Here is a 27,815-nt window from a genome sequence, read left to right as displayed (position 1 = left end):
TCTGACCTACATATTAAAAGCATTGATCTTGGCATGACAGCCTTTCTTTGTTCATTTTCTCGATGTGAATTTTAAAAAACTATTGATACTTTTCCAATATGAAATCATGTATATGTTTTCATGTTGATATTGTAGGCCTTTAGTTCTATAATATGATGTAATTGATTCTTGATTTATTGATGTTAACGATTCTTGATTGAGTGAGTGATGATGATCATGAGAGTAGTGCGACCTGATTGGTCGACATAGGTCTACCAACCTATTTGAGACATGCATCCTCATTATCTTGGAAAGTAACCTGATGAAGGTCTGTGTACCGAAACGTTGTAACTAAATATATCTATATGCAAGTGAAGAAGACAGTGTGTGGGAGTGTTTTTGTTCTATATTGTTTCCCCTAGGTATTCTCCTACGCACCTGTCATCCTACTGGTGTGCAAAAGTTTTGCTCTTTTTATTATGTTTTCTGAAATGTTATGTTGAGATAAGCATATGAGGCATTATCTTATATGTGCCAAGTTGCATAATTTGAACATTGGATAAAGGGTTAGGGTTATTGTTTCATTTGGTTGACATACTACAGTCAAAGGCATTTAGATGGAATTTTGGATATTTCTTTTATCTTTCTATAAATTTAAGAATAAAATGTTGTATAAATCAGGTTATGAATGATATATGAACAAACCCCTATGTAAAAACCTTTAGAATAAAGATTTAAACTGAATTAAACTGAAAAGTTTGGTGTATGTAAGTAGCACTGAAGTGGAGATTTCTGGCTCAAAGTCTGAGAAAAAGTGATGGTTTTGTTTTATGTCCTTTAGTAGATCTGCGGGGGAGAGTGTTAGTGTCTTCATCTACTGCATGAACTAAATACTGAAGCTTATGTTCATGTTAAACCAACAGCAGAAGGTCTGAACTAATAAGCTGCGAAATGCTGCTGAAGATGCCTTTTGTCCCCTAAAATGTGTTCCATTTGTAATAATTGTTTATTCTTTAATTCTCTAGTTTTGGAATAGTTGAACCACTGTACTCACAGTTGTAACATTTCCAACAGCACATGAAGGCAGCGTAATAAAGAACGTCTTCAATATAGACCCAAATATCACCCCTTTGACTTAGGTTGGGACGGTTTCTCTTTAAGGCCAACAAACGCACCCGTTTTCTTTTCCTTTATGAACTAGGTAGGATTTAAGACTTATTAATAATTTATGAAAAAAATAAAGGTTGAATATGAATGCACCCATAATAAACAGACACAAATTGAAAGACAACAAAAAAAGGTTTTATTTAGAAATTCACAGTTTCTAATGGCACTACAGTTTTGTAGTAACTCACTCCTGTTCAAAAAAAATACTGTGCAGCTCTTCAGAGTAATCACACACAGATAGAGAGAGAGAGAGAGAGAGAGAGAAGAGATAGCACTTGACATATTAGGTAGAAAAACAAAAAACAAAAAAAACAAAAGGCATGAGGAGTCATTCAAAGTGCACACTGAGCTCCTAGAATTTCTCTTCGAGGGCTTTCCCCACTTTTCTCTGTGTTATGGGATAAGTAAATTCAAAAGTAGTCTTTCTCATAACACAGACACACACACACATACATGAGATCAACAGATAAATCCTCACATGCATACAGGTTTACACACACACAAACATAAGATGGTACACATTCAAAAAGGATAAAATAAAAATAAAAAAAACAACTCATGATTTGCTCGGCTTGTGGAACATACAGGATCACATTAAAAGTGATCCAAATTCACCCATCTTTGCTGCGTTCCCTTTTATTCGACAAACCACATCCTCACATTATTAGAGGTTGGGGCGAACACATGAAGTCAAAAGAGCAATGACAAGTGAATTAAAAAAAGGACAGCGAGTGTACGATGAGAGTGAGGATGCACAGATGATTCAAGGGGGAGAAGAAAAGCAGGCGTGAAGATTAAAGCGATTCAAGCTCCGTAATGGGAACACACAGTTAAAGAGTGGTTGATAAAAGCAGAAATATTAAAACTTCACAGTCACAGAAAGTCGTGCAATGGTGGCCGGAGGCGACCTTGGTGGATAAAGATATGTAAAGAGATAAGAGGGAGCTGTGGAAGCTGGTCAGGAGAGGTAATGGCGCTCTTTTTGGGAGAGAAAAGCCAGAAATAAAAGTTCTCTGTCAAAAGTCCAACCACCCAGAGCCATTCAGAAACTGCATACATTAAGAAAAATATACATTTTGAGGATTTCTCACTTCCTACGCTGTTTTAAACATTAAAGCTGAATGTTAGCGTAGTTAAAAATCGGTTGTTTAGCAGACGGGACTCTCAGCTCAGCCTCTATCCACTACGTCCGACTACACAGCAGCTATGATCGTTAACAAAAGCAGCAGAGTGAAGATCCTACAAAGTTTCCATGAATCAGTATGCGATTATCTTGTTAAAAAAAAAAGTCGATGCAGGACATGTGACTCGGATCAAACAGACTCAGGGGGGCAGCCATAATGTCAGAGCCGAAGCTAAAAATGTAAAGAAATAAAAAAAATATCTAAAAAGAAGAAGAACAAACGGGCCTCGTGTCAGTGCGGGTCGTAGTGCGTTTCACCGTCATATCCCTACTAAACATTCTCACATGGATGAACTGCAGGGCTGCAGAGACTGGCAAGCAAGTTGGGTTAGAAAAAAAATCTGTAGTCATTTAAATAAATAAATAAATAAAAACTGGTCTGTCAGACTTTCGGCTGCAGGGGCCCCAGTAGGGTGTGTGAGTGTGTAAGTGTGTGTGTGTGTGTGTGTGTGTGTGACAGAAGTGTAAACATTCAGCTCTGCAACCCAACATGCTCCAACTGTACTTTGTGCCCTGAACAGGAAAACGCATCGCCTCCATACTGGTGGTGAGAATAATTAAAACAAGCAACACCAGCGACGGCTGAAGAGAGGAGAATGGCTCAGCTATGGATGAGAGAAAAACTTAAATATAAACAGGAAAATAGACCATAAAACCTCCATGATGGTTTTCCTCTGGCCTGTTTGAAGCCTTTACCTTTTCCTCACAGTCACAATATCCTCTGTAACAAGTGCAATTTCTCTGTTCTGTGTGTGTGTGTGTGTGTGTGTGTGTGTGTGTGTGTGTGTGTGTGTGTGTGTGTGTGTGTGTGTGTGTGTGTGTGTGTGTGTGTGTGAGCTCTTCGGGGCCAGCCCAAACTAACGGAGTCAGGACAGTTCATTGTGAACTCGTAGGATCTACAACAACTGTTGCCGTTGTTTTTCATTGTGTAATATGAGGGTTAAATGGGACGTTAAACGCATTCGGACATGTAAAAATCCTGTTCTTCATTCAGCTCTGGTGGTTGGTTTGGAAACAGACTGGCGGAGACGGAGAAAGAGAATAAGAAGTCTGGTGTACGATGAGAGATGAGCGCCCTGGTCCCATTACAAACACCTGCAGTCGTGTTAGGATGGAATACAAAGATAGAATGGATTTAAGAAAGAGATGGCAATGAAAGACAGAAGGAAATAAGGATAAGAGAAGTAGTTTGTCATGCTCCACAGTTCTCCAGCAGCCTAATACTTCTTGATGTCCCTCCCTTCCTGAAGGAACATAGAGCTGAGGTCGGCTCCTCTCCTCACTGTGCTCAGACTGGGTTTAAAAACTTACTGGTACTCAGCCGTCATGGGACAATGTGCTTATCCAGTCAAGGAAAAAAAATAAATCTCAAACACATTTCAATGGACTTGTGTTAATGTTCCACCACAGTGTCTCTCTGTGTCTTTAAATTCATATTTCTTTAGCATTTAAAAGATCTAGAACAAATATAAAGGCACGTAACCGTAAACAGCTCTTTATGACAGGAGTGGATGAGGAGCGGATGATGTCACTGCTGCAGCCACCTCAATTCCACGGCGCGACCTTGGTGCTCATGGGAAAACGTGGTTCTTTGGGTCGCAGTTTCGATCTCACCTCCTCACAAGTCTGCTACCTTTATAGTGCGTGTGTGAAATATAGAAAGTTGTGTAAAAATGAGTGTTCAGACGTGTCCGGTGACCGCCGTCACCCCGATGGTCCCCACACTGATCTCCTTGTTTCCCTTCATGAGCTGCTGCAGGCTGGGCAGAGAGGCCACGCCCCTACCTGCATGGCAGGGAACTGCAGCTCCTCCGTCTGCCGCGACTTGCGCCGCTTCACCGAACGCCTCTCCTGCCGCGACTTGGCGGGGGTCAGCTGGAGGGAGAAAGGCAGGCGGTGTCCGTTGCACAGGCCGGCGGGGGCGGGGGGGGAGGGAGGGCGGGGTCGGCCCGTGTAGGACTCCTCGGAGTGGGTGGACGAGCTGCAGCTGCTGGTCTCTGAGGGGAACTCCTTGGAGGTGCAAGTGGGCAGTGATGACACCTCTTCCGCAGAGGGTGGAGGGGGTGGAGGTGGGAGAGAAGGAGGTGGTGGAGGTGGAGGTGGAGGTGGGGGAGGAGGTGGCGCGGGGAGGCATGGCTGGAAGCCGTTGCAGTTCAGAGCCCCGTTTGTGAGCGGAGCCGAGGGATCAGCCAGCTTCAGGAGCTCAACTTTGTCCAACGACTTTGACTTGCAGCGCTTTTTCTGCAGAGAAGAACACAAAGACAGGAGGGGATGATGAAAAAAAAAAGTTCATTTAGAGAAAGCCAAGATGAATCTAATAATGTAAAGCAGTGTTAACCACTTTTGTGCTCGACGCTTAGGTCCAACAAATGGATCCAAAGATGGTGGGGGATGTTTATAGGGAATGATGGAGTCTGGGATTTGGGAGAAACTAATCCCACGCTTTCTAGAGATTGCTTTCAAGGACTTTTTCAGTGATGATCTAGCCGGTATGATGGACGGGTATCGTGACATGCACTAATACAGTACCAGTCAAAAGTTTGGACACACCTTCTCATTCAATGGTTTTTCTTTATTTTTATTTTGTTTCTACATTGTAGATTAATATTGAAGACATCCAAACTATGAAGGAACACATATGGAATTATGTGGTAAACAAACAAATGCTCAACAAACCAGAATATGTTTTATATTTTACATTCTTCAAAGTAGTTGGATGAGAAGGTGTGTCCAAACTTTTGACTGGTACTGTATATATACCCATTTTCTCTCTGTGGAAGTCCGATTTAAGATACGTCTGTGTCCACATAGCACCTTTTCCTGGGAGAAAAGCGGCCTCTGGGTGGTGCTTAATCCCAGCGTTTCAATAAAAAAGCACTTTTGTTTCTATAGAAAACTATATCTTGACAACATATCACCGTTTTACGATAGACTAGCATTGCTCTTATGCTTTGTTTTATCTATTTGGGCTACTATCTATTTGTTTTACATTGTTTTATTCACCTTTAGGTCGCACAAAAAAGTCAGAGCTGCTCAGAAAACAGACACCGGCGCTCAGAAAAAAGGCGCTATGTGGATACACACACTGTGGCTGTAACATCTCTATGAAATCATCTCTTACGCGCTTAGAAATCATCATAAATTGATCATAGAATAAAAACTAATATTTAACATTTTTAGGATAATGTAAGTTATATTATTCAGAATTTCAGGCACTTAAGTTGTAAAGTCATCCAACCTGCAGGTGCTACGATGTGACGTTACATATCGTAACCAAAATACTCCATAAACTACCATTTCCCGTTAGTATGGCCCTGAACATAACTTTCAGAAGGCAATGTTATCTGTTTTGGGGAGCTCTACAATATAGACTAGTAGTTCCTTCGAAGTTAAAAGAAAACAAGAGAATGTTGGAATCATTTCCCAGGACCTTTGACTTTGTTCTCTCTTTTTTCTATGACAGGAGAATTGGTTAACTTGTTCTCAAGGTTTTCAAGGACGTGTCGGAACTCTGAAATATCATCAGACAGTCTTTATAACTGATCAGTGCTGTGCTATCTCCACGCTGTAATCACCTCACTAAACGTTTTAATTGGAGAAGAGGCGTGTGAAGTGTTTTCATTTTAAAAAGGACTTGCAATGAAGACCGTTTTCTTTGCCCAGAGTGTCCGCAAAGAAGTGGTTAACAGGCGTTTGGAGTGGGCTGAACACTCTTCAGCTGCTCCCTTATCTCCAGCTCCTCCACAGAGAATCAGTGACTGACGAAGAAGCCATTCACTGCTCTAGCACACTTATAGTACAGACTGACTGACACTAGAAATAAACACACACACACACACACACACACACACACACACACACGCACACACAGAGAGAGCACTTAACAGTTAGGCGGCCGACACAGCCAACAGCAGCAGCTGGAACAGACACTGTACCTTTTTCTCTGGAGAAAACCTTAGAGGTTCTACAATGTACAAGTCATCGGGACCTACTGGGGAGGGGAGAGAGGGGCCAGGTTAATGATGGAATGGCAAACAGGTATACATACATGTAACAAGCATGAAGTGAACTTGCAAGTAGTTTTATTAAAAGATGCAATGGCAAAAAAATAAGAAAGAAAAAGAAAATCCATATTCTAATCATTGCTTATTGTACAGAAGTAATTTGACTAAAACAAAAAAAAGCAGAAAAATCACACAAAAAGCATTATTTTATTATCGATAACTACTTGCAAATGTCTACAATGAGCCAGCAAAGCACCATGCTCTATTATTACTCTCCTGGAGTCTGCATGTGGCCACAAGCTGGCAATGACAGCCTCTCAGTCTCAAGGGCAAACACACACACACCAACCCACCCACACATACATTGCTGAGGGATAATGAACAGAGGGGGGAGTTTTGGGTTTCATGAGGCAAAGACTCTGATTCTTTTCCTGCCTGCACCACCAGCCTCTCCCTGTTGGCTTGTGTTGCCCGAGGCTATGGCAACACCGGGGCTATCACTTCAGCTTCTAAGCAGTGACAACGTGTGTGAGAGGAAACAGCAGAGATAGAGGCTGAATGAGCGCTGGAGAGAATGGAGAAAGATTTGGATAGTATGCGGAGTAGACGCTGCAGCAGTCGGACGCAACTAGCTTCAAAAAGCTATTTTGCTGCAGGGATGAGTCATGAATCCTGTAAATGGGAACCGGATGTTTAGCACATCCGGTTCCCTTGTCTTTGAAGTCAATGGGTTTTTGTTTAGATGCCTTTAATAAGGTCTGTGGTTAACACATATGAAATACGTCAGTAAATACCCTTCTGGTGAATTTTGAACTTTTACGTGTCTTATTACATTACATTACATTACAGTCATTTAGCAGAAAGTCGGTAGCTAGTGTCTGAGCGGCTGTGGCACACAAGGTAGAGCGCTCGTCCCACGACCACAAGGTTGGTGGTTCGAACCCCTCTAGAGTCAACATGCCGAGGTGTCCTTGAGCGAGACACCTAACCCCCAGTTGCTCCCGGGTGCTTCTTAGCAGCCCACTGCTCCTCCGGGATGGGTTAAATGCAGAGAATTGTAATTTCCCCATTGTCAGACTAATAAAGGCTTAATTATTATTATTATTATTATGACTAGAACACCAGTCCTCCTTTAGCTTAGTGGTGGTGACGTGAAGTCATGTGACCGTGGTGTAGTTTGTTTAAGGCCTAACTTAAGCTTTTTACATCTGCGGTTTGCATTCACGCTTCAAAAATCCATAAAAGGGGTGTTTATTTATGTAGATTATCTTACTATTAAACATCATAAATGTTTGTTTGTCACAGAGTTTATTTTCTGCAATAATCTAATCCAATCTTTGACCTACAATAATCATCATCCCTGCAGCAATCTTATGAGCTATGACTTTGATAACAAGCCTTAATGTTGCTTTATGTTTCAACGAAGAGGGAGAAACACACTAGAGAGAAAAACAGAGAGGGCAGGTTTGAGGAGAGACTTCTCTATAAAGTGTGTGTGTGTGTGTGTGTGTGTGTGTTCAGCAGAGGTTGATCTTACCTTCTGTAGAGGACAAGTGGAACGACTTGGAGCGAACAAGCGGACAGGTCACCCTGCGCTTCAGGCTCATGTCGTCGTAGGAGGAGAAGCATCTGATGGGAAAAATTTTGTGGTTTGTCAGTTGTGTACGTCATCACTGATTCAAGAGTCCTACAGTTAGTGGCAGGACAGGCATGACTGCCTTAAACAAGCAGATAGCAGGTGAAGAAAGGAAGTTACGCAATAGGTTCTATTCAAAAACTGGGTGTAAGGCATCAAGATGACAGATCTGAGAATGGGAGAACAACAATATTATAAATAACTCTGAGGCAAGCCCACAGACGCAAATGCCCTATTCACATGTGGCGAGAGTGTGTGTGTGTGTGTGTGTGTGTGTGTGTGTGTGTGTGTGTGTGTGTGTGTGTGTGTGTGTGTGTGACAAACCTCTTGGGGCTGGGGTAGTGGTTGCTCTTGGGCAGGGCAGCAGCGATGGTGGGGGGGGGGGAGGAGCTGCAGCAGCACTGCAGACACAGCAGGAGGCCCAGAGAGAGACACAGGACCAGAGAGACCACCAGGTAGCTCTGACGGTCCGATACCTGCAGAGGAGGAGGAGGAGGAGGAGGAGGAGGAGGAGGAGGAGGAGTTAAGACAGGAGAACGGTGAAAATGCTCTGCAAGTCTGAAAATCACTTATGTGCACATTTCTCCACATTAAAGGGATTGTTCGGATTTTTTTGAAGCGTGGTTGTATAAGCGTATTTATCCAACAGACAGCCCTTTATATAAGCTGTCTTTGAAGCCACAGGCCTCCCTTGACAAAAACAGTCATTTTAGCCCGCAGAACACGGAAGTTGCCGGTCCATCGCTGCTTCTATGGGTTAGTTTGTTTATGTCATTCAGTGATTTTTATTTATCGTCTTTAAATATCAAAATTTGAGTCCGATATTGCTCCAATTAGCATTTTCGTGTTCAACTACACAAATGTGCTTCGCAGGACTAATGTAATGTCTGCTCAATTTCAGTTTGACATCAAACACATCGTTGAGATCATTCCGAGCAGGAAACCTCATACGACTCTGGTTTGTGTCCTGTTGAGCTCAAACTCCCAAAACAAATACGATAAACAGATGGTAATTCTGAAGCGGTTTAAAAAAATGATGTGAGCTGTAGGGAATACAACGGTTATGGATTACCTCTCTCTGAAGCTGGCCAACTGTGGTGGTGAGATTGAGCATCAGCTTAGTGACGTTCTCCAGCTGGCTCTGCAGGAACTGGATGGACTCGGTCTGTCTCTGGTCCTGAGAAGCACAATTTACTCACACTATCAGAACACAAGTTACAGTTTATGCTGCAACTTCTCCTGCTCTCATGGTCTTCATGTACACTGACCTGCTCCTCAGCAATGCGGGAGGTGTTCTGCAGTTTGATGATGGTCTTATTGAACGCTCTCTGCATCTCCTCCATCTGTTTGCGGTATCTGAGCAACGCAAATGCAAAAATTACAACCTTTCTAAGAAACTTGTCCACATTCCGCCTAATTTGATGGCTCACTGTGTCCTGTGGTTTACCTCTGGCTGAGCTCCTCCAGGTATCTGCCGGACAGACTCATGTTCATCTCCAGGGCCTTGATCCTGTTGTTCAGCCTCATGAAGACGCTCTCCTTCTGGCTGGAGCCGTGCACCGTTCCCCCGTTCAGCAACACGCCGTTCCCGATCACCGCCCCGCCGTTGTAATCCCCTCCGTTCTGCAGCTCTGCGTAGAAGTCCGTGGCCGCCCGGTGGACGTTGCCGTTCCCGTTGGTGCTCAACAGGTCCTCGTCCACAGCCTCCTGATGGGGGTCTCCGGTGTGAACTAGAGAGTCCCCCTGCTCCCCATGAGTCTGAGAGGCCTGGACGCCCTGTCTCTGTGAGTCCCCAACGTCTGTGCCTAACTTTACAGAGTCTGTGTGGGAATCAGTTAGTGGGGTAGCTACTGGCAGTTCAGTGGGAGGGGGGATGAGGTCCTCGGGCCTCGATGCGGTGGGAAGAATCTGAACAGGCTGCTCCTTGACGGGGGGAACAACAACACCGGGAGAGGCGGTCTCAGAGGCTCCAGCAAGGGAGGGGGGCTGCCTGTGAGAACGGGGGTGGCAATGCCGGCCTGATTCGTCTCTGGGACAGTGACAGCCGGGAGGGGAGGGGTGGGGGCGGGGTCGAGGGCTGCGTCTTTAATGGGAGGGAGCTGCTTCTCCTCGTGGGTGGGGGTAGGCGACGCCAGGGAGCCGTGGACGTCTGAGAAACCGTTAGAGGGGATAGTGGCTGTTCTGCTCGGCTCGAGGAGGATGGTGAGCTCTGGAGTGTGTGCGTCAGCGGGGGTGAGCGTTGGGATGTGCGGCGTGCACCTCACCCGAGGTTTTTCCCTCATTTTGGCCCTGAGCAGAAACCTCGGGCTCTGGAGCTTTTTCTGCGACGGGGGGAGCTTCTTTGAGCGGTGTGGGGACAGGGGCGGGGATCAGAGGAGGCGTGGATGTGAGGGAAGGGGTGTTGGCGTCGGGTGGAGTCTGAGCGTTAACCTGCCTCCGCCTCAGGCTGCGTAGTCGCTCCTTCGCCAGCCTGGCGGAGCACCAGCGGTGGAGCAGCTCCGGCAGGGTGGCCATGCAGGACAGAGACAGGGAGAGGGAGGAGAAAGGACAGTAAGTCTGGCTGTCCCACTGGTTCCTGTCTGCATCCCGCCGCGTCGCCTCCTCCCTCTTCTCCTCCTCCTCCTCCTCTCCCTCCTCCTCCATCAGGGTGACAGTAGACTGTCGGGGCTCTTCCTCCTCCTCCTCCTCCTCCACCAGTGTGACAATCTGTCTGTCCTCCTGGGAGTCGGGGGATGAGAGGGAAGGTGTGGAAGAGTCACTGGAGACTTCCTCCTCTTGGGTTGCAGGGAGTTCTGGCTCTGCTGGCTCCAGTCTGGAGGAAAGACACGGATACAGATTTAGAAGCATATTAACAGAGACTTTTATCTCTTTTTGTAGAAGAAAAATGATGTAAAACAATCCCAAACGTAGTTGTATTCTAGCTTAACTCATCTTTCTGCGACATTGAAACCACTTTACATACATAACGGTTTTATCCATTATCTTTAATTGGCCTTACACTGCAGAGTCCTGAGGTGTTTCAGCCGTTTCTTCTGTGCTCTCCTTCTTCTCAATCACCTCCGTTGTTGTATTACCTAGCATTTAGAGAAAACACACAACAAGTTCAACTCTGAACAGGACTTTGATAACACTTGGTCGCCGTTAAAGTGTGCACAGTAACCCCCAAACCCCCCAATCCAATGTAGAACAGAGACACTCTTTTTTGCTGCTCAGTGTGGCTGGCAAGCCCATGTTTGGGAAAGGCATAAATACTGTGAACCGGTCTAGTCCAGTTCGAACTGGTCTCGCTCTTCACTGCTTACTCTGCGGGTGTAAATGGAAATCAGAACTGGAGGTGTTAAGAGTTTCATCCTTTGACAATAAAGCAAAGGCTGACTTTGTGGACTCCCATTTGAAATAAAGCATTTTTGTGGCAGTTCATAAAACAATTATTAACTTTTTTAATTTTTTAGCTTTTACAAATCGAGAAGAATCTTGTTTTTAGTTTTATAGAGAAACACAAATCTGAAAAGAAATGGTGTAGGAGCATAGAGAAGATAAAGTAGCTGAAATCTGGGTGCCATGTGGAGTTTTCCCTTTAACTCGATGCCCCAGGGGAAAAGCTGAGAGAGAGAGAGTCATTTAGATGCAGCTCTCTGTGGGGTAAGCGGGCAAGGAGCAGGCCTGGCGTCAGAGCCTCTCCACCCGCAGTCTTAATTCATCCATGCTCCTCTCTGCCAAGAAGTCAAAAACACAGAAATCCAAAGTTCTGCTGAAAAAAAAAAGCTGCCGGAGTTCTCCTGCCCACAAATAAGCATCTGTCTCTCTACGCTCAACATACACATGAGCATTCAAGGAAATGCATATGCTCGAACTGAAGAGAAGGAAAAAAATAAAAAAGTGACCCAGTTTTAGAGGCAGTTAATTTAAACAATGTGTGGGGAGACAGGGAGGCTGGTGGTTAGAGAACGAGAGAGAGGGAGAAAAGGGGGAGCTGAGCAGAGAGAGAATGAGCAGAGTGAAGGAAAGAGGGATATGCTATTCTTAAAAAGGTCTCTGTATTTATGTAGTTGTAGTGAATGAATGCATCTCTTATCTTTTGTTCATAACCAGTGTGGAGCGCTTTTCCTACTTTTTCCTACTCAAAAAGAAGAAAAAAACTATAATTTGATGTTTACATGTTTGCTTCCATTCAGAGTTTCATGTGCAAAAACTAAAATGTTTATAAAAATACATTTTGGAAACAAATGTTCTACTTCCTACTAATCAGAAGTGCACTGAAGACCAAGTAAGTGATGGCGTTAAAACTGCATGAGTTATGCAAAAAAATGTTTTAGAGAGCTGATCTGGAATCAATTAACGGTCTTACATGGATAAATCAGTTTGACTCCATATCAATAAATCTAATATATCACTTTATTTATACAGCACTTTTTTAAAAAAGAGATGTAGCTCTATAGTGCTTTACAATAAATAAATAAAACTATTTAAAGACAGTAGATGATAAAATATATAAAAATAGTGACCATTAAGTATAAGAAAAAAATAATCCTTTATACAAATAAAATAAAAAATAAGGATGACATTAACTATGAGCCAAATCAAATGAAAAGGTTTTCAGCTGTGACAAGGTGTGGCTGCTCAAAGAGAATAAAGCAAATGGATGTCAGGGCACTGTGTTTCTAATAAAGGAGAATATTTAGAGATGTAATAATGTCGGGCCTTTAATCTGTTAAACTATAATTAACACGGTTGACACGGTTACTGAGAGTCAAGCATCTTTGAAATCTTCTCTTTTGAAAAGGTCTTGCAGAACAGCCGTCTCTCACTTTTACAGTTTCACTTCACCCACTGGAGAAATTCAAAATGAACTGTTTAGTTCACTCAGCATGTGACAATTTATGCTGCAAACTACAGCTAAGGAATGCAAAGATTTCAGCTTTCCAAGGATATAATATTATATTTTAAATCAGTACTATGCTGATAAGCCAATATAGCGCAAGAAATGTATGAAGAGCAGCATCCCAAAAACATAGACGACAGTGGTTTCGTTTCTGGCAGATTTTTGGTCTTCCCATTTTAGAGTGAAAGAACAAGATTTAGGTGGAAAATCCATAAAGTGGCCCTTCAGAAAAGGGAGATGTGGACGTTAACGGTACAGGAAGCACTAATGGGATAAGATAAGATGAGATAGAATTGTATTTATCGAGAAATTCCAACAGAAGAATTAGAAAAAACAACAGAGTGAAAACATAAGCACATATAAACATGTGGGGGATGAATACCTCCCGTTTCTGTTCCACCCTCCAGCTCTGCTTTGCCCCCCAGCACATTAGCAGCAATGTTGTTTACCATGTTTAGGATGGCATCTGAAAGACAAAACACACACTCATATATTACAGTTATGTTGAAAAACACGAGGCTCCTGATAAACATGTTGACGGGCAGCAGCATGTGGACCAACAACTGTTAATGAAACCACAGGCTTTGCCATTTATTTTTCCTTTCCCCCTTAATGTCCTTCCATGACTCTGCTTTCCTGCTTTCTATTCCTTCAGGCTTCCCTTAAGTCCCCCTTCTACCTTGTAAAGCTCCCCTCCGGGCCGGCCCATCTAAAGAAAGACATCATGTGTTCGTCTGCTGTTTTTCATGGTTTTACAGTTTGAGCCCTGAAGGTTTGTGTGCAGCGGGGCACCAGTCCTCCTTCTGCTAAATCAGGAGACAGAAGGGCCCCAGTGTGTCTGCATGGTAAAGACATATCTAAAAAGGTCTGGGGCAAGCTGCTAAAGGTTTGCAACCCAAACCCTAGTCTATATCTATATGCACGTGTGATACCCAGTAGGTTAAGACAACACTGCCCTACAGGGAATGAGTCCATATTTAACCCACACTGTTTGTTTCACTGAGGACGGTATGGAACCTCATTGACTCCACATTCACCAGGTGTATAACAACTGCAATTGTTTTCTTTTACGTATACTATCAGATTTACTGGAGCATTTTAAGATTGGAAAGCCCCAAACTATATCCTAAGCCAGAATGAGGAAGCGTTCCCTGCTTGGCCTTTTCAAAGTAAAAGTCTAGAAAAAAATCCCCTGCTTCTAGCCCTTTAAATTCACAGGTCATGTGTAACGGTGTTAAAGGGATACTTGTGATGTTTTGAAGTGTTGTTGTATGAGATTCTTCTCCATAGTCTGTCTTTTACTACAGTAGATGGGGTTTTGGAGTAACAGACAGGACAACCAGTACGGGAGAAAATAAATGTACTGCTGTGGATGTATTTTAGACATCTAAAAAAAAAAATCAATATCACTTTAAGTGTACGCTATATTTAGAATATTTTCACAGCTTTACCTTGCTGTCAGAGAGCTTTCTTCAAAGTCACAAGACTCCACTGACAAAAACGTTCATTTTATAAATCACAGAACACGGTGGCTGGTTTACTGCTCCCGCCATCGGTTAGTTTGTTTGTGTTATTTTGTAACTGGGGTTTTAAAAAGGGTGAGTTCGCATTCACCAAAGCCGCACAATAAACACAAACAAGCTAACCTAGGAGGCAGCTGCTCCCACTTCTTTTTAGGTTCCTAAAATACGTCCACAGCAGTACAATGCTTTGGTCTTGTGCTGGTTCTCCTGCCTGTTTCTACAAACTCCATCTACTGTAGTAATACAGTGACTATGGAGAAGAACCTCAAAACATCCAAACTATCCCTTAAAAGTTAATGTCTAAACAATCCTTTATTCGGTTAGTATTATCTAAGGATAAAAACTTAAACAGATAATCTCCTGTTGATATCTACCATACTGTGAATAAGTCTTTGCTTATGTATATGTGCAAATTTCCCCGCTGCGGGACTAATAAAGGATTATCTTATCTTATCTTATCTTATCTTATCTTATGTGTATTAGCATGTTGTGTACATACTGGTTGCTGAGCCAAGCAGGTTTTTAGAGGCCTTGTCCTCTGATGGTTGATAGCCAGGTGGGTAGTCTAAAGAAAAAACATACTGCAGGTTATATGTAGCAATAGACATGAGAATACACACGATTAGAAAATAATACATTCAACAGTAACTTAAAGTTTTTGTTCTTTTCTAGAATTTAACAATAAAATACTACAAGAATTGAAGGGAACTTGGCTACAAAAGACCAACTGATATTAATGGTTAACTTAAGCACAAGTTACTTGGTGACTAAGTTGGAGAGCAAGAATGTAATTTGACTCTCTGCTCAGGGTCCTTTGTAGTTTACTTATTTGCAGAGCATGTAATGTTCTGCTAGGGGAGGCAGCTTAATCTTTTTTTTTCTTGTTTGTAAGTGCATTCGTCTGTTGCCGTTAGAAAAATGGTAACTTTGCAACCGGTCTCGACAAAGAAGATGGACGAGATATCCACAACAATTCCCAATAAAAAAAAAGATAACAGGTCACCATCATACCAAAGTCTTCATCCAAGTACTCCAGTCTCTCTGAGGGGTACTGGGAATCTGCTATCTCCTCGTACTCCTCCACCATGCTGGTACCAAACACCCTACACAAAAAACAAACGCACATACATACTGCGTTACACAAACAAACCTACCCACGAGAAAAGGTTAAGGGTTGTTATGACGACACAGAAGAGGTGGGTGAATGTTTTTCAGGAGGCAGCAGCTTTTTAAAAACATGCTGGTCAGATCAGATTATGAGAAAATTGTTATCTCAAGTATTTTTCACTGTTTTACAGCCCCTTTGAACCAAACTGCAGCTCCTTGAGGAAAAAGCCCCTGATGACCCTGTAGATCTGGGACGGACATGTAGGTGCATGTTCCTCTGTGTGTTTGTGAGATAAACTGTGTGCACAGTACAAGAGAGGGCTTGAACTTTGGAGCAAATCTTATATGTGAACAGGTGAAACACATTGACTAGTAACATGTAACAATCCCAATGACAATACACGTTTTTTTTGATGAATTCATAAAACTAAGAGAGTGATGAAAAGATCAAATAAATTATCTAATAATGAAAATACAGCATGGTTCCTGAAATTGTGGTAAAATGTAGTAATAAATAATAACATATTAATAAAGAAATCTGTGCAATCCACTGTTCAATACTAACAACATTCGGTCCATTATATCATATTTTACTTATTGTTGTTTAAAGGTTTTTACTTATTTATTATACTTGTTTTGATCTAGTTTTCTACCATGTCTCTTATTTCTGTTTGCACTATCCACTCTGCTGCTGCAAATGTCCCATCCTTGGGACTAATAAATGATTATATTATATTATATTATCTTATAGTGTGAAATGAAAGACTAGTGGAGTCAGGATAAAAAAAACCCATTGTGTACTGTACATTTTTCCCCAGTAGAAAATCTAAGTCAAATGACTTGTGTGTGTTTATAAGTACAGATGCATTACATTTCCTGTTTACCACCAGTGTTTATATTTCCTTAACAAGAAAGTTCAGTAAGCTTAATGGTTCCTCAGTTGAACTTTTACTGCATGGGCTAAAAGTTTTGTTATGAATGATTTAAAAAACGGGCCAGTGTGTAGGATTCAAGGGCGTACCATTAGCAGAAATGGAATAAAATATTCATTATTATGTTTTAAATAGTGTATAACCTGAACCTGATAGAAAGAGAATCAGGAAAAGCTATTTACTCTCTTACCTGATGAGACTGAGTGGACAGAAGTGTTCTGATCCAAAGTGAGAGAGGAGTTCAACCTGCAGGGAAAACGGATAAAATTATGATTTAAGCACATCCTCCACAGTGGTACCAATGCCAATAATACACATTTAAATAAGTGTGCCCACTCCATAAACCCCATAATCCACCAAATACGTGAAAATAAATACAAGGATTGCCAAGCGTTGACAATAAGGTTTATGTGCATGTTCTACTTGTTTAAGATCTTTCGCATGCATTAAAGATGATTCTCTGCCAAAAGCATACCCGTTACAGTGTTTGATTATTACAAGAGTGCGTTTCACAGCGACAGAGAGAGAAGAGTGCTAACCTTTATGTACTTGATGAACATCTGATGCGAGAGGAAGACAGGCGAAGGACAGAAGGAGAGAAATAAAACAAAGAGAGAGAAAATCAGTAAAGACTGATTCAAGCTACAGAGCAAGTCAAGCATTTGGTTACAGTCCAGCTGTTTGATAAGACAAAAACACGATGCCGGTACACGCTGGATCTTTGTTCTGAAACAGGGAAAGGTACTAGGAAGAGGTTTTCTAACAAGCAGTAAGAGAGAATCACAAGCAAGACAGAGAGACAGACGGACGTAAAACATGACAGTTAGACATTTCCAGCTGCTTAGATCACTGGAACCAAAGTAGATAATCCTGAAATCCTCCAGACAAAACTCAGTTTATGTAATAAAACAGACAATTATTTCATAACAGAGCACATGAATCACAGTAAGCACCCGCACATCACACCCACATAAAAAAAGGATAATCATCAGAGCATTAATCAACTGTTTAACAAACCTGCACAGTGAATATTTAGTGAGCAACAATGAGGGGAAGAAGTATGAGAGGAGAGACAGTTCAGAAAAGCATAGCTACTAATATTGGGTGATGCAGATATGGTAAAAATAAAATGTCTGAAAGTCTTAAATTTCAATGAATCTTGGTTGGAACATCTGTACACCTTCACAGATGAAAAAAACAAAACAGTAACTTCGATGAATGATCCTGGCAAAAGTTTTTTTTTAACCTGTTCTTAAGTCATAAACCCAGGAGAGAAAACAACTTACATCAGACTTAAAGAAAATGCTTCATGAGAATTTTGTTTTCTCACTTGCCTCTGGGTGCTTTCATATTTATGTAAATCACTTCAGGATAAGACAACTGTAATCCTTTAACGTCACACCCCAATGATTTATGAAACAGACTGTTGGCAGCATTTGTCAACAGATTTGGACCAACTTGGCCCGACAAGTTGTGACACCCAAAATCTAAAATCTAAATCAACCCAACGGGAATGTGTAAATGCCCTTTAGCTCTCACAAGTGAAACTCTGTCATGGACACACGCCCTCACAGTCATTCACACAGAGTCACATTGCTTCATCCAGTCAAGGGAGGAGGTTAAAGGCAGCGCTGATGGCTAATTTACCATGAGGTCATAAGAGGGTCCCCTGAGCTTTAACCCATGTATATGAAGCATGTGTCTGTGTGTGTTGTGTGTCCATTAACTAGGAGCTGTAATAAAATACTGAGGATGAATAAATTCATTGTTTGTCGCTCCTCTCCTGGGGACATTAAACAGGCCCTATTATGCTATTTTCCGGGTGCATATTTTTATCTCAAGTTACAGTTACAACATGTTTACATGCGTTAATGCTCATAATCCTCCTTGTTTTTCTCATCCTGGCTGTCCTGCAGCACCTCTTCTCACCCTCTCTCTGAAACGCTCCGTTGTAACGCTTGCTCCTCCCTCCAGAAAGCAGAGTCTGCTCTGATTGGTCAGCTAGCCCGCTCTGTTGTGATTGGTCAATGTTTCACATTTCAGCTCCGTCTCTCTCTTTTGTTGTTTGAGGGCCAAACTAGCCGGAGGGAGTTTTACGTCACTTCTGTAACATTGTGACCTCATAAAGTTACGGAAGTGAAGGAGAGAATTCAATGGAGTCGTTTCAGGAGCTTCTGAGGGGGAGGGTAACTCCTTTTAGGCGTGGACTTCAGGTTTAACACTCTACGGACCTTTTACATATACACAAATATATATATATATATATAACACACTAAAGAAGAGGGAAAAAGTGGAAAAGCATAATAGGGCCACTTTAATGTTACAGCAGGAGGAAGAGAAGAAGCAGTACCTTCACATATTTAGCGTAGAGCTGCTCATCCAGTGGGAAGCTCTGGACTATGCGCTCATCACGGCCATGAAAAGTACCAAGCTTTACCCACTTGTTGGTAGGATATCTGCAGACAGAACAAGAGAAAAGTAAGAGGAGCACATGTGAGGGGATACAGTGTACTTCAACATACAACGTGACATGTTCTCAAAGGCTCTGTGTAAATGCCACTGGGCTCGGTGTGACTGGAGGTCTGTCTCTCCGTGCCAGAGGGTTGAATTTATGAATTGTGGTGCGAGGTCATGCTGGAAATAAATTCCCTACGGTGAAATACAGAACGCAGACATCACCAGCTCTGGAAGCACTAAAGTTAGAGCTGATAATACAGAAGGAAGAAGACGATTTGAAAATGTACTGGTGGTTTAATGTGATGCTGTTTGAAGAGGAGGCAATGAGTCATCCCTTTCACTGAAAATCTTCTCTCACGCATCATATTAAAACAACAATCCATCATAATTAACCTAGTGGCATTTAAGTAATTTCTTAAGAATTCAAATTTGGCTACATGTTTTGAATTTTGTATAACGATATCATGACATGTTCATTAAACCAATTGTGTCAGATGTGCATGTCCATGTGCAGCCATGGTTCAGGCTACAAAATATGATAATTGCAGGTTTCTGTTCATGCAAAACTTGACCAATACTACTTCTTATTTATGTTTTATGAAAGAGTTCAAACACATGAAAGCTGCTCGACATCCTTCCTGGTCTATTCTTCATAAATGTTTATACTTTATCCATCATTTTGTCTATACTGTAATTTCATCAAGTTGTTTATTGTGTACATATGCATCTACTGCATGTTTTTTTTTCCACGTTAAAGGGACAATTCACCACCTTTTTATGGGTCTGTCCAATCAGTGTTGAAGGTAAAAGTTGTCAATTGAGGCAATAAATTCCTCTGTGCGTGCTGTATTGACCGAGAAGGTTGAGCTCTCCTGTCTGCAGATCAGTATCTACATGTACCAGGATGCATTGCAAGTTTCTTATGCCTGGAGGGTATCTGCTGGTCGTGTCCTCTTTGCACGGCTAATGAGGCCCCAGTCTCGGCCTCTCTCCGCTGCATTTCTGCGGTCGATTACACCGACTCGAACAAACGCGGCTGAATAACTGGGTCAGCTGAAATACTGTAAAATGCATGCTCTGCATATTTATATTTTGGCACGCCATTTTTTCTGTCGGTAACATTAATATGACATGCTAGTTTGCAATACAAGAAAAGAGAACAAGGAAGTTCAGATTTTTTTTAAACAATGGAAACAGGCTAAGAAAGTTCTGTTTTTGAGCAGCATCTGGAGAACGCCCCCTCGCTGTCCAGAGGCGGAGACTAGAGATCCAAGCTCAAATAGCAGCCTGTAAGCTCCTCCTTTCATCCACCTTTGTCACAGTCACGTCAAATGTCAGCGCTGGATGCAGGAAGAACTACAGATTTAGCAGCTGTGAACTCAGATTTCTGGGTCAATATAGCACGCACTGAAGAATTTATTGCTTCAATGCACTACATTTAACATCAAAACTGATTGGATATCCACTTAAGAGTTGTACAAGTTTCCCTTTAAAAGTTTTATTTTGGAGAGCTTTTCCTTATCTGCAAAGATCCTTCCTCGCCATTTACTTAATTGTTTATCAATTGAAGGAGATGATGCACTGTGAACGCCACAGAAAAAATATTAATGTGTTTGTCACACACCCACCACATGCCTTTGAGAACATGTCAATCCATTTCAATATTGGTTGAAATTGAACAGTGCGAGTTTACCTGTCACTGATAGAAACTAAAAAGTCTTTAGGTGTCGATGAGAAGAGCTCAAAGTTAGCAATGTCCAGCTGCTTGACTTGAATAGGCTCACAGAGCTCTATCACAAACCTGGATGGAGGTAAAAAAGAGAATATTGATTAAAAGATAAACTCATATGAAACTTGCAGCTTTAAAATCACTGTAATAGTAGTGTGTCAGTGAACTCACCATATTTTGTTGCTGCAAGGATTTAGCATGTAAAGGTCCATATTCTCCATGAGAATAGCTGAAGTGCTCTGAACACGAGACAGAAGAAGGAGAAAGCGAATTAGCATCCACCACCATCATCATCCTCACAAGTTTTTGATTTAATTTATTTTATTATTTACCAGCCAAAACACAGTGATCATTGTTTCTTGTAAGACTAAACATATGTCCCAGGTCAAGCTTTAATTCTTTTTCTTCCACTAAAAGTGCTTGTTTTTGCTGCTTACAGGCTAAGATTGTTATTATAAGTGTCTAACAACATTATGGAAAAAACCTAAAGAGAAATACAAAATCTCACTCAAGGAGAACGTCGCATTTGATCCACATTGTCGAAATCACCTAAATATTCAGCCCTGACATTGAAAATCTTTCAGATAACACTAAGCTAGGCTTTCTGTGCTCTCCTTTTGTCACATTTCTATTACTATTAGTGCTCTATTATCATTATCGTTCTATTATATCCACTGCTGCTGTTAGTATCAGTAGTCATATTTGTGATATGCGATTTTAGACTATACTCTTTTAGTGGACGCACATTGCTGGTGAGGATTTGCAAGATATGATAACACTGGAGCCTGTTCTGCTAGCTTCAGCACTCTCACTCAATACGGGACCAATTTCAGAAATTGTTCTCACCATTAGACACAAAAACACAGAAAAATATGGTGCAGGTTGAAAAATACACTTTAGATTTTGAAGCAGGTTTCATCCACCCTCTGATAAAAGGATGGTCTGTATCCTTAGCTGTGTGAGTGTATGTGTTGGTGTGTCTGCATCAGGGGACGAGTGGTTAACCTTGGCCTCGTTGTTGGCAGAGAGGATCTTGGCTCCACACTCCACGGAGGCGTAGTTATTCTTGAAGTTTTTCTGGACCTTCTTCACCGGATGGGGGCTGCCGCTGGTTGAGGTATGGAGAGACTGACCTGGACAGAGGGAGGGGTAAATTTAGGCCCATTACAGACACTGGAAAAAATAAATAAAAAAAAGAATGTCGCCTGAGAGGAACAAGTAGAGAGGTTACGCAACACACATAAACACACGCTCTGCTGACCACTGCACATGGCGTGCACAGGCAGAAGAGAGAGAGAGAGAGGGAGGGAGGGAGATGTGAGTGAGATAGACAGGAATAGAACAAAAGGAAGGAAGCAAGAGAGAGATGATAGAGGAAGACAATGCAAAAAAGAAGCAATAAGATGTAGATTAAAACAGACATATGAAGGCCTCCTTTGTCGACAGAGCCAGCGGTGCACACTGCGCCAGGGCCCGTGTCACAAAATGAGATTTACATCATCAGGATTTCTCTGAGTTTTCCAGCTTGTGGTAAGTGACCCGAACTTAAAAGCGGAACATTGCACTTAGCTGCTGATGTGATGTTCTCCCTTTTTCCATCCGTGTGTGTCTAAATGGGTGTTTTAATAATGTATGCACTCACTCTTCTCCTTCTCCACCTCCATGACTTGTTTCTTCCACTCGTCGAAGGTGGGGATGTCTTCTTTGCTGGGCACTGAGGGATCGTTCTCCCTGGCTGTACTGGCATGCCCTGCCTGAAACACACAGACGGGAGTATCACACACACAGGCCCATGATGACAAACTGTGTACATCAACAAAACTACAAATCACATAATGTCCTAAATATGCTAATATCTTGACATAGCATAGTACAGCACGCTGCAAATAAATCTAATATTGCTAAATATGATTATTTGTATCCTGGCATCAGTGAGCCACTACATGATTTTGCATGCAATGACCACCATCCTCTGACACACACGCATGGTATTCAGCTAGCCCCCTGGCCACTAAAGCATTGACATGCACTGAGCTGTGCATAACATACTGATGGATTATATAAGCACCCTTTTGGACCTCGCAAGCCAGTCTGAGCCTTAAAATCCAGCAACTTAGACGGCCTATTTTGTAAACTCCCATGCACGTTTTTCAGGAGTCATTCCCAGCCACATCTAGATTAGTGGCTAGATCTTTGCTACAAAACAGCAAAACAAAAACACAATGCACTCAATCCCCCTGAAACCAAGTTAAGTTCCACCGGATACCCTCGTCTCTCATTACCCTTCAACCATGGAAAGAGCAACTGAAAGCAGCAAGTTGACTCAGCGTTTGCTACTTGTAACATTCAAATGTTGCCCTTTGCAAGAACAGCTGTGCACACTGAATATTTATAGCTTTCATGGCAATCCAGGCAGCAGTGAGATGTTGTACTGAAAGGACTGACCACGCAAAAATGACAAACACGGATCGTAGTTTTATCTCACTGGGGTGTCTGTGTGCTGTAACATTGAGAACTGAATTTTCTATTGCCCATGTCTATAATGCATTATAAATGTACTTTAAATGCCTTATAAACTGAGTATTGTGCTGCATAATCATAGTATAAGCACTCATAAATATTCATAACACTTTATAACATCATTTTATAATGAATTATAAAGGTACTTCTAGTGTATTATATTACCATAATAAATGTATGACATTCTGTTTTTATCTTTATAATATACTACTATTTGAATATTTGTTATAATTCATTATGATGTTACTCTAAGTATCTATTGTATCACATGAACCGTGCACATTGACGGTGCATTGTTCGATAAAAAGACAGGCATGATGTCCAGGAAGCGGACAGTTGTGATTTATTTTTATTTTTTTCATTATGACACATTTGTGTCTTTGCCCATACCTACTGAAAAGATTCACAGCATGCTAAAAACCACACTGGGACTCATAAGAGGACCTGCATTCATGTAGACCTCCACATTGTCCTGCTGATGAAGATTTTAGTGCTTCACTGACAATTCTTGCATTCAGTTTTGATTAAAAAGCTTTGGATTTCTGCTGTTTCTCCACTGAACTTATAAAGCAATAATACATGTGATTAACACAACAAGCTGCTGACCTGCTGCTCTTGTTGGTGTTGAGAAGTGTTGCCCTCCTGGTCCAAATCAGTCAGCCCATCCTCCAGTTCCTGCTGCTGCTTTTTCTGTTGTTGTTGTTGTTGTTGTTGTTCCGGGTCCACGTGGCCTGGTGTAGACTGGACCTCTGCTTCAGGACCAGAACTCTGGATCTGGTCTGACGGCTGGTCCTCTTTGCCGGCCTCATCCACACTATAGGACAGACACGGGGCCAATGAGGCGGAGAGGGAGGAGGGAAGAGATGGTAATGGAGAAAGGAGGAAGAAGGATAAAGAGTGGATTAGAACACAACGAAGTACTTCGCATAAAATCATTTAAAAAAAAAAAAAAAAATCTCTTTAAATTCCATTTATTTGACAGAATTGACCTTGGTTGTGAGCAGGCAGAACGATGGAAACAGAAAAAGAAGTGGAGAGCAAGGCCAGCGGGCGACGGTTGAGCACAGCAGAGAGGTGTAGCTTGTACCTTGATTACCTGTCTCTGTGCTTTGATTGGCTTCCCGGGGTTTGATAAAAACTCACCTGAAGAGAGGCCTGCCAAAAGGGAGGTATTCACAGGTTGCCAGTTCGGGGGGGATGACCCCGCACTGTGCATCAGAGTGCTCAGCAAAGACAAAGTTGTCTACTGGGAGTTCAACCCGCACCGCACTGAGGGAAAGAAAGGACATGGCGTTTACGGACACCTCCTCACACTGGGGAGGAAGGGGAGAGAGAGGAGGGGGGAGGGGATGAGGGAGAGGAGAGGAGAGCTAGAGGGAGAGGGTAGAGAAAAAGAAATGGATGGACAAAGGAGGGGGGGGGAGGTCGCTCGCTGGTGGGGCAGCTGATGTGGACGTCTTTAAATGTCCAGATTTTGCTTTGAGAAAGGAGTTGAATGCAGAAGTTGCCTCTGGATGGAAATATTATTCTTGAAGGTTTGACACAGGGGAAATCCTGACTGTCTTGGCCAAAGTTTCATGTCCACTCTGGTGATTCTCAACAACGCCCGTGAACTCCCGTTACCAAAGTCCATGAGACAAAATGTCCCTGTGTATTATCAGTTCCATGTCAGTTTCTTGATGTTTGCCACCAGCTCCATGAAAAGTGACTTTGAAATATCCAGTGAAACCAACTCTCCTTTGAGCTTCTCTTTCAGTTTGTGTTCAGTCATTAACAGTGGTAAAATAAAAATAAAGAAAAGAAAAGAAAAATAATACAAATAATAATAACAAAAAGAAAAATGTAACTGAATTGAATTAAATGCATTAAAATAATTAATATAATTTAAATAAAAAAAATTATAAAAAAAAAAATGGTATAAAATAAAAAAAAAAAAAATTAAATAAAAAAAACTGAAGGGAACAGAAGTTAACCAACACAAATATCAGATATGCAATGGTGTATTTGGTTGAAATTGGCTTTAACCATTAAAAGAAGAACATGTATTTTCTTAACCATCGAAGATAATAATTTCAGTTTGCCAATGTGACTTCTCTGTGGTTAAAGCCAACTTCTAACTAATGCCAGAGAAAAAAGGTCTCTGGAATGAGGAAGTGAATCTGAGCTTACCCTGTGTGGGTCTGACCGGCGCTCTGTGAGGTAGGTGTGTTTTCAGCTTCATCTGGGGATGTGGCTGGGTTTGAGTCCAGACCGGCGTGTGCGGCGGGGGGGTCGCTGACGATCTCTGCCGGGGCGTCGGCGGAGACTTGGCCCTGTGCTGGAACTGGTTCTGGAGTGGAGGACTCAGGGACTTCCTGGTCGTGGTCCTGTGTGTCTGCGGTCTGCAGGTCCACATCAGTCTGGGGGTCTGGGTGGGGTTCTGGCTCAGAGGCAACGGGTACAGTATCAGACTCTGGGTCAGGCTTGGTATCTTCCGCCACAGCATCCCGAGGATTCACAGTCTGGTGAGAGGAAGCACAAAAACATTTACATGTAAAAGAAAATCCATCAACAGCTGAAAAACATAACAAAACATGATAGCATTACTACATTATTAGCTCACCGCTGTTTTCAACCAGTTCATCAAGTTTATTTTAAACAACAAAAGGGGTTTGATTAAAGAAAGGCGATATGTCAATATCATTTTTATCATGACAATCATGTGAGGTCAACCATTTTTCCAAAACAGGGCAACATACCCAGTACGATGAATAGCGAGCACATTTAGAATCCAATATGAAAGATCAGAGTGTTTCACTAGACGAGCATTGATCAATGTTATTAAGTGAAAAAAATAAGATATATTAATTTGTGGGAGTAGTTGATAAAAACTAAAATAGTAGTCTTGTCCTATTAATTAGTAGTTATAACAATAGACAAGGACCCTTTTGAAGTGTGTGGTAAAGAAGAAAACAAGGAATATTTGCTTGTATATTTGTTGCTTGAATATAATTTAAAATACACTGATCTCAAAATTTGTCTTGGTTCTGATGCATATTTTAGGGATTTTTTTGTCTCTGTTTCCATTCCTACAGCAGTTTTGAGAGCCTTTATTAACTGGTAGATATGTGACATTACCTGTTCTTGGTGTACATTGTGTGTTTGAAGCTTCTCTAGTGCTGCTCTCTCTGTCTCCAGTCCCATATCATATGATGTGTGTGTCGTCCATTCTTCCAACACCTAGAGTGAAAAGACATTTAAAGAAAAATCTATGAGCGTAAAAATGAAGAACCGTCACAGGATGACAATAAAAGCTCTTAACAAGACATCATTGATGGATTATGTTTAAACTATTTTTTTTTTTATTGCAAAAATGTCAAATGCAAAAGGTCATTGCATCTCAGGTTGTGAACAAGCCTTTTGTTGCTAAACAAAGGCAGCGTTATAAGACTGATGACAGACTGCCAGGCCTGGTGAACGGGCCTGGCACGCCTGTTTGTTTCTGGACCATAAACAATGATTCCCCTTCTTCTGGGCTCACACATGCACACAAACAACACACTTTCTTCCCCAAATTGATTCACTCACACACACACACACACACACACACACACACACACACACACACACACACACACACACACACACACACACACACACACACACACACACACACACACACACACACACACACACACACACACACACACACACTTTTGTGCCCATTCATAACAGCTGAGGGTATCACATATTTAACCCAGATCCAGCTCTGAGCCAGAAACAGTCCACCTCAGGAAAACTCCTGTTACAACCACTTTGATGGAAGGACGTCCTCAGAAGATTTGTCTCCAGCATTACTCACTAAAGCTGTGTTCCAAAACCTAAACTTTAGATACATACTGCAACCCTTACAAAAATACAAACTGTTGCATGCAGTATGCATTCAATTGGGACATACTACTTCCTCTTTATCATATTACATTACATTACATTACAGTCATTTAGCAGACGCTTTTATCCAAAGCGACTTACAGTCAGTAGTATATTACATATCATTCACCCATTCACACACTGATGACAGGCTACCATGCAAGCTGCCACCATCAGACTCTAACTAACATTCATCATCCAGTCCACACCGATGGCAAGCCTTCAGGAGCAACTTGGGGTTAAGTGTCTTGCCATATATCCACTCTGCAAAGGATTGTGGGTCCAAATAGCTAGAAAAGCATGCTGGCTTGCATACTGCAAACATTTTACAAGATGTAGTAGAACATCATGGTGTTTTTGGAAAACTGCATTTCAATTAATCAATCAAGCTTTAGTCATATAGCACCTCTCAAACTAATCAAATGATTGACAGTATCAAAATAAGATTAACGAATATAGAGAATATGAGAGACTCATGGACACTAAATTAAGTTAAGAAAACAAAAACAAACAAAAAACAGCACTGAATATCTTGAGAATTGTAAAACAGTAAAAAGAAATAAAAAATGAGTGAAATAAGAAGAAATAAAATATGTATAAATATTAAAACCATAAAAAAATAGAAAACACATAAGACACGGTTTCAAATCTGACTTAATTATAGATGATACAATTATAAAACACTTCATGACATACTATGTATTTGGACATACTTAATACTTAATCTCGTTGTGGCATAATCAATAATATGGTAGTATAGATATTGGACCGGACAATAAAGCTTTAT

The 27,815-nt window shown here is 41.7% G+C and overlaps 1 protein-coding gene across 1 annotated transcript in view; it reads right to left on the bottom strand.

Annotated features, from left to right (window-relative positions):
• Positions 1-3,113: 3,113 nt before the first annotated feature.
• Positions 3,114-27,815, bottom strand: part of suco (SUN domain containing ossification factor) — a 44,463-nt gene continuing 19,761 nt past the window's right edge. The window contains 25 exon segments of the mRNA XM_054602312.1: positions 3,114-4,108; positions 4,111-4,570; positions 6,265-6,320; positions 7,871-7,962; positions 8,294-8,445; positions 9,042-9,146; positions 9,238-9,325; positions 9,417-9,945; positions 9,948-10,204; positions 10,206-10,781; positions 10,968-11,043; positions 13,234-13,317; positions 14,874-14,939; positions 15,386-15,477; positions 16,604-16,659; positions 16,953-16,973; positions 18,764-18,869; positions 20,564-20,671; positions 20,771-20,838; positions 21,605-21,732; positions 22,242-22,353; positions 23,726-23,933; positions 24,263-24,388; positions 25,289-25,620; positions 26,237-26,338. Coding sequence (XP_054458287.1) covers positions 4,011-4,108; positions 4,111-4,570; positions 6,265-6,320; positions 7,871-7,962; positions 8,294-8,445; positions 9,042-9,146; positions 9,238-9,325; positions 9,417-9,945; positions 9,948-10,204; positions 10,206-10,781; positions 10,968-11,043; positions 13,234-13,317; positions 14,874-14,939; positions 15,386-15,477; positions 16,604-16,659; positions 16,953-16,973; positions 18,764-18,869; positions 20,564-20,671; positions 20,771-20,838; positions 21,605-21,732; positions 22,242-22,353; positions 23,726-23,933; positions 24,263-24,388; positions 25,289-25,620; positions 26,237-26,338 — 4,098 coding nt within the window. The 3' untranslated portion in view covers positions 3,114-4,010.

This window comes from Anoplopoma fimbria, chromosome 8 (genome assembly GCF_027596085.1).
Source record: "Anoplopoma fimbria isolate UVic2021 breed Golden Eagle Sablefish chromosome 8, Afim_UVic_2022, whole genome shotgun sequence".
In the NCBI taxonomy this organism is placed as follows: Eukaryota; Metazoa; Chordata; class Actinopteri; order Perciformes; family Anoplopomatidae; genus Anoplopoma; species Anoplopoma fimbria.
The sequence above is the reverse complement of the archived record's forward strand: the minus strand, read 5'-3'. Positions and strand labels throughout refer to the sequence as shown.